Source organism: Mytilus californianus, unplaced genomic scaffold, assembly GCF_021869535.1.
Source record: "Mytilus californianus isolate M0D057914Y unplaced genomic scaffold, xbMytCali1.0.p SCAF_4, whole genome shotgun sequence".
Lineage (NCBI taxonomy): Eukaryota > Metazoa > Mollusca > Bivalvia > Mytilida > Mytilidae > Mytilus > Mytilus californianus.
The window spans coordinates 77,937,388-77,954,052 of record NW_026262690.1 but is presented as its reverse complement, the minus strand read 5'-3'; the positions used below and the strand labels follow the sequence as shown (position 1 = coordinate 77,954,052).

At 32.7% G+C, this 16,665-nt stretch overlaps 1 protein-coding gene across 2 annotated transcripts in view; it reads left to right on the top strand.

Annotated features, from left to right (window-relative positions):
- Positions 1 to 3,789: 3,789 nt before the first annotated feature.
- The window catches only part of LOC127698720 (ubiquitin carboxyl-terminal hydrolase 34-like), an 85,814-nt gene continuing 72,938 nt past the window's right edge, over positions 3,790 to 16,665 (top strand). For both annotated transcript variants that reach the window (XM_052202341.1, XM_052202340.1), the window contains exons 1-3: positions 3,790 to 3,959; positions 14,027 to 14,114; positions 14,951 to 15,263. In XM_052202341.1, coding sequence (XP_052058301.1) covers positions 3,917 to 3,959; positions 14,027 to 14,114; positions 14,951 to 15,263 — 444 coding nt within the window. In that variant the 5' untranslated portion in view covers positions 3,790 to 3,916. The remainder of the gene's footprint in view (positions 3,960 to 14,026; positions 14,115 to 14,950; positions 15,264 to 16,665) is intronic.

Genomic DNA, 16,665 nt, shown 5'->3' with positions numbered 1-16,665 from the left:
AGATATTTACTAAAACTAATTTCATTTTCGATTTAAAATATCTTTAATATATTTTTCAGAGATAATGGATGATAATGAATAGTTTAAATTCTTTACTATTTTGATATATTTTTACTGTGGTTTTTTTTTCCTTATTAAACCATTGGGTATAAAGAATCTATAAAGACTTGTAATGCAGAAATCATTTACATTTTTAGGTCAAGTTACAGTAAATGGGCTATGTCACAGATTTTTTTAAAATTTTGCGTACAACTTTGGCTCTTTGAACTACAACTATAAATTGAAAAAATAATTAATTTATCTCTTTTATCATACGAAATATTATTGATTGAATTCTTTCACATAAAATCGGCGGAAAACGTTCTCAAATTTGTCTTAAAATCATTAACTCTCCGATTTCAAATCCATAGATTTTTCTTAAAAAACTTTATGTTGTTGATACAGTAACTTGCGTTTTAATGATGTAAAATAATAATAGGGTCACCGACTTTGTTTTAACGGTACATCATTCAAAATGGTGTTCTATGTGAAAAAATACCACAATACGTCGAAATAATCGTAACGTCATCTCGTTGTATGGTCGATTTTTTACGCTTTTCACACCAACTAGGTAACTAATTGGTTAATAGACCAAAAAAGAAGTCGGTGACCAAATGATTATTTTATTTCAATAAAACGGAAATTTAAATATCAATAACATATCATTTTTTTAAGAAAAGATCTATGGATTTAAGATTGGAGATTTTATGATTATTTAAGACAAACTTAAGAACGTTTTCCGCCGAATGTTATGTGCTTTCTGTACAAATTTTCGCCAATTTTGAAAATCTCAATCTGAAATATTTCAAAAAATTAAAAGAGATAAATGCATTATTTTCTGGATTTTACGTTATAGTTCGATTAGTCAAAGTTGTATGCCAAATTTTACCAAAATCTGTAACATAGCAAATTTACAGATCTTTTACCTTAACGATAATTTTATCAAGTTGAATTAAAACAGTCAGGTTATCTTCAAATTGTTTATCATTGTCCAATACCCCCCAAGGGTAAATGGGGAATAGAAGTATGGTCACCATTGGTCTTCCTCCGACCGGCAGTAAAACCCTCGCCAAAGTGGGACGTCCGTTTGGCTGTGCGGGATGTACAAATTTGCAGCCACGTCCGGTCAGAATGGGGACGTTAAATCCGATGCCTCGTTTAAAGAGGGTGCCACGCTCTTTGCACGTTAAGAACCCTTCTAACAACTCTTTGAGGGGTCCGTAGGTGACCTGTTGTAAGGCTAAATTTCTGTCCCATCCAATATACTCTCATTTCCCGTGGCAGTCTAAATTTCTCCGACCTAAATCCCTTAATCTATTACAGAACCTACGTTTTGTATTTATTGTTAACTTGTTCTCGTCCTGAATATGCATGAAATATTTGCCACTGGACGTTAAGCAACCAACAATCAATCAATCATTATCCAATCAAATACAAGATGAGTTGACAGAAGAGGGCAGTGATTGACACACGCGAAATCGCAAGATGCGAAGTGCGAAAACTCGTATGCAAAAACGCGAATACGAATACACGAAATGAAATTGATTTCACTTTTTCACGTTTTCTCGTTTTCGATTTCGCGAATTCGCGTTTGAGCTTTTTGCGTATCTGTGTTTTTGCACACGCGATTTCGCGTTTTCGCTTTCACGAAATTTGTCGCATCCCACTTCCATAAATCTAACTAAATTAAATCTCTGCACTTGCTTACTTTATGATGTTTGGTCGCTTATTAAATTAGAACATATCTCCTTATTTTTATACTTCACTTTTTCTCAGTCTGTATTTTTATCGACATTGTTTTGCAGTCCATCCAATTTGTTCAGTTGCCAAAGTTATATATTATTTCTGCCAGACTATCTAACAAATAATTTGATGTGCCTTGTGTATGTCTAAATATATGTATAGAATAGAGAATGGAAATATTTGTTCTATTTTCTAATTAAAATATGACAGTAATTGCCTGTTACGATCAGTAATTTGTCAACATTATCCCGCATCTGTGTTCCTCAATATACATATTTAGTGTGTTCGACATCTCGTTTGATATGAATAAAAGAGATAATAGAAAGAAGTATACGTTTAAACTGGCAATCAGGTGTGTTTGTGATATTTCTCCATGTAGAAGGCTTTTTTTTCTTTGTCTTGGGTTGTGTCAAATGCGTATAGGGATTTTACGTCATAAATGAACACATCTTATCCAAAACGGCAGAGACATATATAATGATCTCGGCATCATGAATAAAGGCAACAGTAGTATACCGCTGTTCAAAAGTCATAAATAGTTTGAGAGAAAACAAATCCGGGTTACAAACTAAAACCGAGGGAAACACATCAACTATATAAGAGGAAAACAAACGGGAGCAACAGAAACACTGAAGTGCAACAAAAACATACATAGAAACGAACTATTTGATAACAACTGCCGGCATATTCCTGACTTGGTACAGGACATTATAAGAAAAAATGGTGGGTTGAACCTGGTTTTATGGCTAGCCAAACCTCCCGCTTATATGGCAATGTTAAAAAATATCGCTAAAATGACAACACTACGTGACAGAAATACAGCACAAACACACGCAAGAACACTCATCACAGAGAAACGCACAAATAAATAATATAATAGTCGATACAACATGCAAACCGCAGAATAACAACGAACATCTTCCATTAACGACAGACATCACAGGACATCACAAACAGTGACGTATTTTTGTAACGAATATATAATTTTGAAATTCAATTATTTTCACAATACTAGTCCAAACAATTGTCATGGTAATGACGGTATTGAAAGGCTATTTTATAATTATTTGGACTACAAACGATAAGACATAACACATTATTCAACCGAAAACAAAACAGAAACATCATAAATAAATACATGAATGTTGGATTATTAAAATACCGAGACACGTCGTATAGCAATGCAAATTCACACTCGGCAAAACAGTCATATTCGGGAATAGGTCACGTTCGGTACTTAGCAGACAGACGACATAGATTTTAAACCACAATCTAAGACGTGGTAAAAATGTCATTAGTAAGTTAAGACACAGACATATCGTATAGATCAACCAATTCGTGATGGTGTCCATAAAATTTACGAAGCCGGATGGTAAATTCGGATTATGGAACTGTTATCAATAAAACGAGCATTGCCATATGAATCATATGAATTCACGTAAGTAAAGAACCTTTCGTTGTTACATATACACGCTCACAATAAGCGGATATATCATAACAATATGATAAGGAAGTGTGTTTGATTATTATCAATAAAAATGTCACAGTTTAAATTACTAAAAAAAATCTGAAAATAGGCTAAATGATATATGCATGTACCCCATTTACTATATTTTCTCTTAAAAACTTTGTTTCAAACAACCCGTAAAATAATTCCACATATCAATACATTAAGTTCATTAAAATAGAAGCACTACTACAGTACTGAAGAGGCTCGGTAATTTTTTATTGAAAAATAGGAAGACTTTTTCCAGTTTTTTTTTATCAAATTAAATCTAACACCTGTATTGGTCCTAGCTAACGTTCAAAAATTTATTTACAGAGTAATATTGGAGCTCGTGATAACCGAAATAAAACAAGTTGGTATTTTCCGTGAAAAAAAGAAGAGTAGGAAAAATACGTTTACTCCCCCTTTTATCGCGGCGAAGAACCAGTCGACGGGGAAGAAAAGTGCCATAATCTCAGCAAGGAACCCGACCAACATTACCGGAAGTCTGCTCAATAAAATCCAAAACAATATGGCGGGACACCAGCAAATGTAAAATGCCGACAATTCAACATGTGAAGTTATTTAATAGAGAAAACTACTTTATATGCTTCCAATATTGAAGCCATTTGCGAAATAACTGTCACCATGTGCGACCTTTGTAGTGATATGGTATTTTTACTTGACAATTGTAAGTGTTTTTCTTTGTCCGTATTATACCCATGCGAACAGTCTCTCCACAGACCAAACCATAATATTTCCATGATATCTATGTACATACAAAGTAAAATAAATGAGTATCATTGACATGCACAAATAGTGTAGAAGATGCTATGTCATACAGAAGCGGTGACAAAAATATTGCAGTATCCGAAAGTCGATTAATATAATAATATCTGATCTTGGCACAAAAGCTAAGAAACCCAACCACTTCGACAACATTAGTGTCAAAGTAGAGGATAAAGAATTTTAAAAATCTATTCATTGCCAAATCTTTTGAATATTTCAGCAACAAAACGATGCTGTCCTGTAAAATTCAACTTGTTTAAAGCTTTGTTATAATTACTTGGGGTGCTGTTGTCAAAAAGTTGAATTATTGTCTTTGAAGATAAGCCATATCATAAGGTACAATCATACACTTGTACTTCAAGGCTTGCTTAGTGTGATTGGTTTTGGTGTTTGAATTATGATGGTATATGAATGGAAAATCAAGTAAACTAGGAAAAAACTATTCTAAATAATTTTCATTGTAATTGAAATTTTATGTCACACCAAAAAAAGTATGCCTGGAATTCTAGTCACTTCGGCACCCGTTATAGTCAAATCGAGACCTGGTTATTTCGGCAACCACAATTAACATTATGTTTTGCAAGTAAGTTATTGAAGACTCCATTTTTCATGATTTTTTAAATATTTTCACTCGAGGTGTCAATGATTAAATTAGTTTTTATCCTCATCTGTGGATTAAACAACATCTTGTGTAATGGGTTCTTTTTTACTTTTTTTTTTTTAATAATAAAAGATTAAAAACTACCTGAAAATTGTAAACATAACAAACAGGTTATTGTTTATAATTGATATAAGTTTTTAAAACATTATTAATAGAATATCATGAATTTTGAGAAAACTGATTTGACTTGTACCCAAATGCTGTAAAAAGCTCAACCTACTTTTTTGTTTTAAAAATAGAACGTTTCAATTTGAACAGCCTTATATCCATATTTTTTATATTTCATCTTTGATTGGAAGATAATAAAAAAGTAAACAGGATAAATGTCAATATGAAAATGAAATCAACTTTTTTGATATATACATGATATGTATCTCCTTGAAACTGATCCAAACTGAGGCTGGCAATATTTTTCGGATACAAACGGATTTATGAAACAAATAGCAGTTTTTTGAGGACAGAGACTGTTCACAAATAGATCTTACAAAAGACACATACATTTTTGTAAGTCCTGAACAATTCAGTATAACTGAGGAACAATTTTTGATGTAATATTTTTATGCCTTTGCCATCAGCAGAAGGGGGAATTAAGTGTTACCCTTGTCCGTCCGTCCATCTTGAAATTGGTTTTCCGTTCTCTAACTTTAGTTTGCCGCAACCAAACACAATGCTTATTACCACAAAACATAGATCAAGTTCAAATTTGGATGGCGTCACTTTTACCGTTCTCGAGTTATGCCCCTTTATAACATTATATGCAAGCAGGGGGCATCATCTGTATCACATGAACACATTTTCCATTTATTTTGTGAAAAGAGAATCAAATTGATTAACCAATACAGCTGTTTTTTGTCACATGTAAAGCGAGACATGGGGATTGCTTTTCCAGCGACGGCTGCGATGACGGCGTCAACAATTATTAAGTTTTCTGCTTAAGTTAGTTTGATAGGAACTGCTTGTGATAGATCATTGATATTTTGTATAAAGTTGCATTACTATCAGTACATAATCAGTTTGACGACAATTTTGAGGCCCTGCCCCCAAGGCCATGGTCAAGTGACTTTGAATTAATTAACCATTTTCAATGTTAACTAAGTATTCTGCTTAAGTTAGTTTGATAGGAACTACTTGTGATAGATCAATGATATTTTGTATGACGTTGCAATTACTATCAGTACATACATGTATCAGTTTGACGACAAATTTGAGGCCCTGCCCCCTAGGCCATGATGGAGTGACTTTGAATTAATAAGCAATTTTAAATGTTAAGTTTTCTGCTTGAGTTAGATTGATAGGAACTACTTGTGATAGATCATTGATATTTTATGTGAAGTTGCATTGCTATCAGTACATATCAGTTTGACGACTATTTTGAGGCCCTGCCCCCTAGGCCATGATCGAGTGACTTTGAATTAATTAGCCATTTTCAATTATAAGTTTTCTGCTTAAGTTAGTTTGATATGAACTACTTGTGATAGATCAATGATATATTCTATAAAGTTGTATTATTATCAGTACATATCAGTTCGACAACTATTTCAAGGCCCTGCCCCCTAGGTCATGGTCCAGTGACTTTCAATCAATTAACAATTTTCAATGTCAAGTTTTCTTATTAAGTTAGTTTGATAGGAACTACTTACAATAGACAATATTTTCTATAAAGTTACATTGCTGTCTGTACATCTCAGTTTGTCAACCATTTCGAAGGCCCTACCCACTTGTTGGTCCAGTGACTTTGAATTGATAAGCAATGTTGCTTCTATCAGATTGTCTTTTTCGGAATTTTATGCCAACAGGCGAGACATATCTCTGTGTCAACAGTTTATTTTTAAATACTTGTATATTATCTCAGCACAATTAGTTTGAACAGATTTTGCACAAGTACTCTCAAATCTGATAAATTACTTTGTCAACATAATGTTGAATGGACTAACTTACAGGATGAGCCAAATTACTGGCCAGCATTGTCTGTAATACATGTACTACATTGTCAATTATATTGTTATTTTTTTGTGAATTAATTATAAAAATACGAAAATGTTATGATTGACGATGAGACAACTCTCCACCAGAGACCAAATGATGTAGGAATTAGCAACTACAGGTCACTGTATGGCCTTCAACAACGAGCAAAACCTATTGTATTGTTGTAGTACTATGCACTTATACTTAATATTGAAACGCATTATTATATATATTATTGTGTATGAGTGGATGTACAGTACATGTATATTGCTAGTATTTCCATAACTTCAACAAGTACTTTATAACTTATTCATAATCAAGTATAACTGAAGGGAGTAATTAATGTTAATAAACTGATTATCTGTATGTTGGTACAATTTACTTCTTTGTGTTTTTCATTTGAAATAAATGTTGAAAATAAACACTGATAGAATGGAAGACTGAAGGGATTTAATCACTTTCTAGGTTTTTGTCAGCGACGACTGCATAAACGATTCATGCTATTTGTATAAAGATTTATATTTCAGAGTAGAATGTTACAAAGTTTCTGTCTGTCATATAACCCTTACCCTTGTCCTTATTTTACAAAGTTTCTATCTGTCATATGTCCATTGACCTTGTTCTCATTTTCATTGTTCAGTGACTGCTTGAAAAAGAATTACATTTTTTTTTGTCAAGTGAAATACTCACATATTATGAGTAATAGAATAACTACTGTATATTTGGTAAATATGTTCCTTGCATCATTTACATGTCCGTCAGGTAGGGTTTACCAGACCTCAACCTCAGTTCATGGATCAGTGATCAAGGTTAAAGTTACATGGTCAAGTTCGTATCTCAGATAATGTAAATATTAGGTCAACTTTAATGGGTGTATGGAATGATTGTGAGGTGTACATGTCCATCTGGCAAGTTTTGTCTGACCTTGACCTTATTTTCATGGTTCATTAGACACTGTTTAGTTTTTGGGGTTTTGTATATTGCTTAGATATTATAAGCTATGGGTCAATTATATTTGGTGTATGGAATGATTGTAAGGTGTACATGTCTGTCTGGCAGAGTTCACCAGACCACAACCTCATTTCGTGAATCAATGATCAAGGTTAAAGTTACATGGTCAAGTTCGTATCTCAGATACTTTAAACATTAGGTCAACTATATTTGGTGTATGGAATGATTGTAAGGTGTACATATTCATCTGGCAGGTTTTTTCTGACCTTGACTTCATTTTAATGGTTCATTAGACACCTTTTAGTTATTGTGGTTTTGTCTATTTCTCAGATATTATAAGCAATAGGTTAATTATATTTGGTGTATAGAATGATTGTAAGGTTTACATGTCTGTCTGGCAGGGTTCATATGACCTTGACCTAATTTTCATGGTTTATTGGTTAATGATACCTTTTCATAATTTTGATAGTTTATGAGATACTATAAGCAATAGGCCAACTATATTTGGTGTATGGAATGATTATACAGTGTGCATGTCTGTTTGGTAGGGTTCATATGACCTTGACCTCAATTTAATGGTTCACTGGTCAATGCTAAGATCTTGTGGTCTATTCTGTTTCTCATTTACTATAAGTGATAGGATCACTATCATAAAATTAATTGAGAATGGAAATGGGGAATGTGTCAAAGAGACAACAACCCGATGAAAGAGCATAAAACAGCCCAAGGCCACCAATGGGTCTTCAACACAGCGAGAAAATCCCCTGGGTCAATTTTTTTCCCACCACCTCTTTACCCAAAATGATGTTTTTTTTCAACAACCCACTTTAATATATTTATTAATTTGGACTTGTTTTCCTTCTTTCTAACAATAAAATTCAAGTTGCTGCAGCGTTGTCTCATTTATCATAATTCTACATATCTTTTTTATATCTTACATTGTAATAAATGAACACTCAATCAGAACAAAAATTTCTTGAACTTCATTAGAATTTAATACTGTAAAATTTGACTTCAGGAAACACTGGATTCATCTTCAATCAGTTTATTGGATACTTCCAGCCTAGTTAAAGGACAAATAATAAAATCAGAGATATGTGTTACTTTTGAACATCTTCTTTAAAATAGTTTTCTTTTCCAAACCATCGTCAAAGTAAAATTTGAGATGTAAAACCATGCTTTAAAAAGGTGCGCTGCTAAAACGATTGTGAAGTACCCACTTCAAAACAATTATTGTTATCAAAGTTGTGAAAACAATCATTTAGGCAGGGTTTCAGCTAGGATTTTGAGACCTTTAGTCACTTTTGCGGAAGACAAAAAATGACCTTTTTGGAAACCAGCTTAGGACTAAGGCAATAAATTCATAAACGTTTAAATAAATATAAAACCACATCATTGTTACATGTTTAGTATTCTATTTTATTTTCTCTTTCAGTATTTCATGAGTAAACTGATACAGATATAACAATAAATACTAAAATAAAACAGTGTTCATGCTTAAATAACATATATATATATATCACAATCACATAAAAATAGTAACTATTTGATCTACCTAAAAGCTACTATTAGCATAAAAAGAGAGTTGCTAAACATTCTATGACAACTAGGTCTAACTACTTTAAACTTCACTGTTCACACCAGAATCACTAGTAAAACAAAATCCTCCTGTACACCACTACTCAAAAGCAATTTAAACCTAAAAGACCTCAAATCAGAAGGATGGAGACAGATCTTGAGAAGGGTGTTGACAGATGAGACCTTCAACCTGTTCCTGAGATATGTGTTAATGAGATTGTACCTACTGAAACCCCTCTCACAATCAACTGAAGATAAAGCAGAAACAAGACAGATGGAAAGAAAGTTGGCCACATTAGGATAGTATACTGCAAAGGAATCCTTACACAAAAGTGAAGACAAAGCACCTTCCATCCTAACATCCTTGTAACCTGTTAAGACCTGCTTGAACATCAACGACTCCTCCCTGAAATGGACCTTACTAATCAGAGCATTGTGACTACCCTTATCCTGGCCAAAATGTCTGCAAAGAAAATCTACCTGCTCCTTGCTATAGGAAAGCAACTCCTGACTACCAACACCGTGAACAAACTGGGGGTCAAAGATGGATAAACTCTGGAAAATCTGCTGAGAAGGAAAACCACTCTGGAGATTCAAGACCAGTTGATCAATGAACTTGACCCTAAGACTCTCAAAATTTGACCTCTGACTAGAACTGTCCTCGATAAGATTGCCACCAAATAGAAAGTTACCACTATCCTGAACCTCAGAAGGGATTTCAGGAGTAGAATAATATAAAATTATGCGTAACATAGTTATCACTTGGACATAATTATTTTAAATAATAATTTACATTTTGCTTTTATCTCATCAGCAATTACCACTTATCAACACTTTTCTTTCATTTTATTTATCTCTTGGACATTCATACGAATTTCGGAATTTTCGTCATTCTTAAAACATATATTTCTGTTATATCATTGAATCATCGGTGTTTACCAAATATAAACTTTTTCTTTCAAGTTCGTTACGAGAATAATTGTTGTCTCATTGACAATTTACCCCATATCAAGACATTTCGTGCAATATTTTAATCTCATGGACATACACCCGTATTCTGCATTTTCGTCATTAACACATTCATACAATTTTGGAACATGATAGAATTTCGTTAAAATTTTATTAAGGGAGGGACGAAGGCAATTTTTATTAAAACAAAACAAAGCAGACAATCACAACATACATGGAACTCAAATAGGTCATTGACATTATTGTAAAGTGATGTGGACAGGTTGTGTTTTGCCATCCAGAAAATGTTGAACATAGCCGTGGTCACCTCCTTCTCGTGATGTTTGTTGGCTGTAGCAATGCCTTGGTCCCAGTCAGTTCTCATGATCTTGGTTTGCACGGCCTTTTTATGGTCTGCGCTCTTGGTGTGTTTTTGGATGTTGTCTTTTAACATCGTCTGACATCCAATTGTGAATGAATTAATCATCTTGGCTGTTTTGCAGTCTTGGCAGTACATACATTGGTATCTGCATCAAAGTAAATGCATGGGAAAATCTTTGACCATTGTGGTTTAAATTTGGAGTTCTGAAGACGATCTGATCTAGATTTCAGATTCTTGTTACTGGTTTGAACTTTGGCCGGAGCCTTTGACCCCGGGTCAGTTGATGAGGTGAAGAAATTTGTAATAATGGCAGATCATAACGTAACAAACGTGAATAATTGTGGAGTTCATACTGTTTGGCTATTTATAACAACCAAAAGCATTTTGAGAAATTTGAGTTGTTTGTCTAATTATGAGCAGTCTACTCATGATAGCATCCAAGCGGACTTTAATGTTTCCCGTTGATTGAATGATTACTTAAATGGATTATTTATGAGAACCGGTAATGACCCAATTATTGGATAAACGGATTATCTATACGAACAGTTCATGACATCTGTTGAAACCATTAATTAGCTTTGGGTCATAAACTTGTCAGACACATGTATCTAGGTAAAATTATAGGAAAATTTTATACGAAAATTTTTATTCTTTATAAATTTTAAGTGACGAAATTGAATTGAAAAACTTTCGTCATTCGAAAATCTTTTCGTATTTGTCGAAAATGACGAGCACTAGCAAAAATCACTGATTTAGGTGAAATGTGACGCCAATTTATACCACATTTCCATTCAAAAATGTAATAACCACCTTTATTAATTAGTCAATTGTTGCTGATTGCTATCAATTGCAATCAGCTGATTACCCCGGTATTGACTTTCTGACAATATCGATGTGAGCTCAAAGTGAAATCGGAGTATTGTCTAATCTTCATATAGTCCCAAGAAACCTGAAACAAAATTAAACAGATGACGAAGTTGAATGTTATATTTCTTTTGCCAAATTCTTTTTCCAATCATGATTTTTAATCGCCACAAAGCTAGGGCAAACCCTGATCAAAATAGTTTGTGTATGGAATGATTGTAAGGTGTACATGTCTGTGTGGCATGGTTCATCTTACAGAGACCTCATTTTCATAAAACATTGATAATTTCAAGTTTATGTGATACTTTTAGTAAAACCTTCATAATACAGACTTTCAACATGAATTCAATGGTAAGTAAAACAGGTGATTGTAAGCCTGTGACGAAAGTTGCAGAATGCGAGACAAAGGGATAACAATATGGCTTTGGCAGCATAAACTATCTGTATAAAGCTTTCTATTTCAATGCATATTCAAGACGGGAACATATTAATGCCATATGAATATTAACCCTGCTTTGTTCAAGACTGACATGCTGAACCGGATTTTTAATTTGATAGTTTACAAGGTTACATTCTGCAGGAAAACATGTCACCATTGTTCTAACTCGAAGCCAACCAGTCTTTGCTATTTATGCAGTGTGCTTAATGAAAAAGCAGCAAATTCCAATTTTAAAGTCTGGTTTGTCTCGGCCGGGGCACAACCTCCTGCATTCGTCGTGAACATGTGACCACAGATGCGGTGATGGATTAAAATAAAAAAATTTAAAAATAATTAAAGGGTTGTATGAAGACTTAGTCACTTGTTACATGTAATCCTCCTAAATATGCATGATATATTTGCCACTAGATGTTAAGCAGTACTAAATCAATCAGCCTATGGACTAGATTTAAGTATGATGCATGTGAACATTGTAGAATTCTAGACAGTTCGGTACCCAGACAAATCGGCATCCGGACAAATCGGCACCCGAGAAAGACACTTCGGCACCCAGACAAATCGGCACCTAGACAAATCGGCATCTAACATAGACAAATTGGCACCTTATAAAGATAAAATCAATTATTTTATCCTTGATCAAAATATGGTAAACCAAAAATTAAAATTACCTGGGACTGATATATGTATAGGTATGAACTCAATTTACAAGTTTAGTGTTAATATAGCGATTATGTAGGACTGTTTTTACAAATTACCAATTTAATTCCTGCACTATTTATGACATTATTGTCAATATTGTATATGGTATCTTCAAAGAAGTATCTTATGAAGTGGTTTATTCTTTTTGTTGTTTATTTGTGAAGACTGTATTGCAGCTTAGTCATTTGGATAGCTGTCTTATTTGTGTGTATTCTTTTTTCTGATACATGAACATTTATTTTATAGATTTCACCATTCATGTACTAGTTTTAATGTAATGCATAGTTCTATTCCGATAGTATTCTAAATCAATAAAATACATGTAGCATATTAATCATTTAATAATATTTATTTATTATATTTATTATAAATATTTTCAACAGTTTATAGATAATAATTATAATAAATAATAATAAATAAGCTTTATTAAGAGTCGGCAAGGTATACAAACAAAGACAACATAAGCTCTAATGAGCTTTTAACCGACATACAAGACATTTATAACAATACAACACATAATTTAATTGCATTTATAAGGGGATTTCTAATACTACTGTTAATTTGGCAATGATGAAAAATTTCCTTATACTCCCTTATGTACAAATGCTACTAGCTCTATCGGAATTGACTCCTGTATGGAAATGAAAAGTATGAAAGGAGAATTGGGGCTAACTATTTTATAACAATTTATATAATAATTAAAAATATCTAAAAGCCACCTACCAGTGTTGCATGTTCTATGTTGCCACTTTTGACAGCCACCACATTGTAAAGCTTCCTGTCTAGGGCGGACAACATTGTGGCACTGTATACAACTGTCGTCTGACATTGTGTAAGAAAAGGATATTCAAAAGTTTTGACCCTTATATATGTTTCTGGGTTTTTACTCATTATGGCATGCACGCGCTTTTATGTTTATGGCTTTTAATATGAAAACAATAAAATATAGTTTTCAGGTATTGTGTTGTCTTTACAGATGTAAGGATCAAACAAGAACACAAGCTGAAACACAAGCTATACACTTTTGATCTCTCATTTGTCTCTATTGAGAAATTATCAGATTTATACATAAAATACTGATTAATACATAACTACAATTAATTATGATTTAATTAAATGATGTTTATTCAAACACCGTCATATCTTACAATCAATTATGATTTAATTAAATGATGTTTTACTATTACACAATCATTTAGGATTTAATTCAATGATGATTTCAAATTTTGTATTGCATATTTTATCTACGGATTATAATATTACTGTAACAATTCTTTTATTTTTCCTAATATATATATTTAAAAAAATGAGGTGCCGAATTGTCTTGGTCCCGAAATGTCCGGATCCGGAAATGTCCAAAATGGATGCCGAAATGTCTTTGGACTTGGGTGCCGATTTGTCTGGGTGCCGAAATGTCTTGTTACCAACATTGTATAATAGATTTCAATTTATAAGGTAATGACTGAATTTTTTTCTTTTCAGATGAAGAAAGAAGTCAAGTCAGCGGATGTCAGCTGAATAAAAACGAAATATTTTCCTTTGTAACTTATGTCCACCTGTGGCCTCAGAAGTTTGTATTTCATTTTTTATTATTTAACTTTGATACCATTTTAATGAAAATGTACACATTTTCTAGAAATAATGACAAAATTTAGCTACTCAACAAATAAAAGGAGATGTGGGGTATATATGTCAGTTAGACAGCAACCCAAAGAACACATTTTAAGTGAAAAGATTCTAGAATCTCATTAAAATATTTATTCCATGTTTTCTTGTGAAAATGATAGATTTCAGCTTTGTATTTAGTACTAGTTGCAAATGATGTAATGGAAAAGATGCATGGCGGAAACTCAGGGTCTGACATTGTTAATGCAGTCTTCAGAAATATTCACTGTATGACATGTCTTAATCATCCTTTTGTTGGCCAACAACATAGTTAATATTTTAGACACGAAAACAACGTAATGGCACAAAAAAAAATTGAATCGATTTGTGTCATAAAATTTTCCAGGTAGGCTGCTTTTTAGGTTGGTAGGTAGGCAATATCAAACAATTTTAATTTTATTTTTGGCCTTAAAATATCAATACATGCATCAAAGTATTTGTAAGAAAGATATTTGTGGGTTCATTGCCAACTTTCTCTAACCCATCAAGATTTGCACTATCTTGAACTCAATGACCTAAAGTGATTTGATTTAGTCTTCAGCTGCATGAAAATAAATACATGTACTGTTTGTAGTTCATTCTTCTAATGGTCTAAAGGTGACAGTTTCTGTTATATATTTTTCTTTGGGATTTACTTTGCAATTCATACTTCTTATTGACTGTGAATTATTCAAAATACTTTAATTTAAAACTTTAATGAAGTTATTTGGTAGAAAGTAAATATGAAATTGTTCTTTACAGGCAATGCATGTGTTGTTTTAAAACACTGAAAAATTTTGAGAAGTTGAATAACATGGTTCAAGTTATCCTGAGTGTCGCTATTAGGGCCATTCAAACTCTACCTGACAATCATGAGAAAGACAAGAAAAAGGAAGACAAAGAAGAAGAACAGAAGGATGAAAAAATGCAAGCAGAAGAGGAAGATGACAATGAAGAACCAGAGAAATGGACTTCAGAGGAGAAAGAAAAATTACTTACATTTGTAACCAAAGTATTCCTGATGAACTTTCCATCTTACATGGCATATAAGCATATGGTTCATGCTTCTCTGGAGGTAATTCAATATTGATTCTTATGCAATATGTCATGTAACTCTATTTTTATCTCGTCTTGATGAAGTCATAAAAGTGATGCTTAGGCATGCTGTTTCCAGCGGCAGCATCAACAATATATCTTTTTGTGATAAGTCAGTTTAAGAGGAACCATTAGCGGTATGTCAATGATAATTGGTATGCAGTTGTATAAGCATTGACACATCTCATTTCCATGGAGATTATTTTGCCCCTTCCCCTCAGTCATTGTCTTTTGACTTTGCTTAGTCTACATGAACTAGTTTGTGATTAGGCATATTTTAACTTTCAAACTTTTGCTGATTTTATATGTTAAAAGTTGTGATTACGTCAGTGTAAGGGAAATAATAAGTGGTAGGCCAATGATATTTGGTATACAGTTGTATTAGCATTGGCATATTTTATTTCCTTGATGATTATTCAGCCCTCCCTTTCAGTCATGGTCTATTGTTTACATGTTACAGTATGTGATTGGGTCAGTTTAAAGGGAACCACTTATGATAAGTCAATGATATTTGGTATGCAGTTGTATTGGCATTTACAACAGAGGTTATTGGGCCTTGCACTTTCAGTCATAAGGAATTGACTTTGAATGTTCTGCATAGCATATATGTTAAAGAACTGCCATTTTAATTTCAACATTTGCATTATACTATCAAAATAACATAAAGGTGAGACATATCTCTATGTTAACAGTTTATTTATTGGATGATATCTGTGGTCAATTCTATGGTTGATGGTCGCATTCATTGTCTGCTCTTCATCGACAGTAAAACTGCATTTGTGGCCTTTTTAAAAATACAAACTGACAGAGGCAACTTTCTTAATACTATACTTTTATTCCTTAAAAAGATTTGAAAAATTTTGTTTGTTTCTCATATTGGATTGATACTTGTAAATTAAACGCCAAAGTGAAAAAAAGAAAAAGATTTTTAAAGACAGAAACTTCAAAGTGTATGTTTTTTATGTATTTTTTCAAATGGTCTGGCTTTTGAACCACCTGTCCAGGGTGCAACAGGGTTTTAATTTGTTTTCTATAGCAATTTACCTATATATTACAAGGAATAATTATTTTCTTTTTGAAAATCTTTCTGTCTTTACTCCTATCTCTCTCCCTCTTTCTCTGTTGAGTGTTGTTTGGCTTTGATAAGAAATGATTCACTTGTAATTCTACAAAGAAATGATTTCTGTTTAGAAGATAGATGTTTCTAGAATTTTATTTTACTAGAAATAGTGATATTTACAGATTCCTAATATTTTTACATCATGAAAGAGACTTATTATATTTGCAAGATATTGAATGTCAAATATTTAAAAAAAATTCTAGTCTTATAGTACATGTAATTTTCACTTGTGCATTTTGCTTTATTATTTATTTTAATGGGT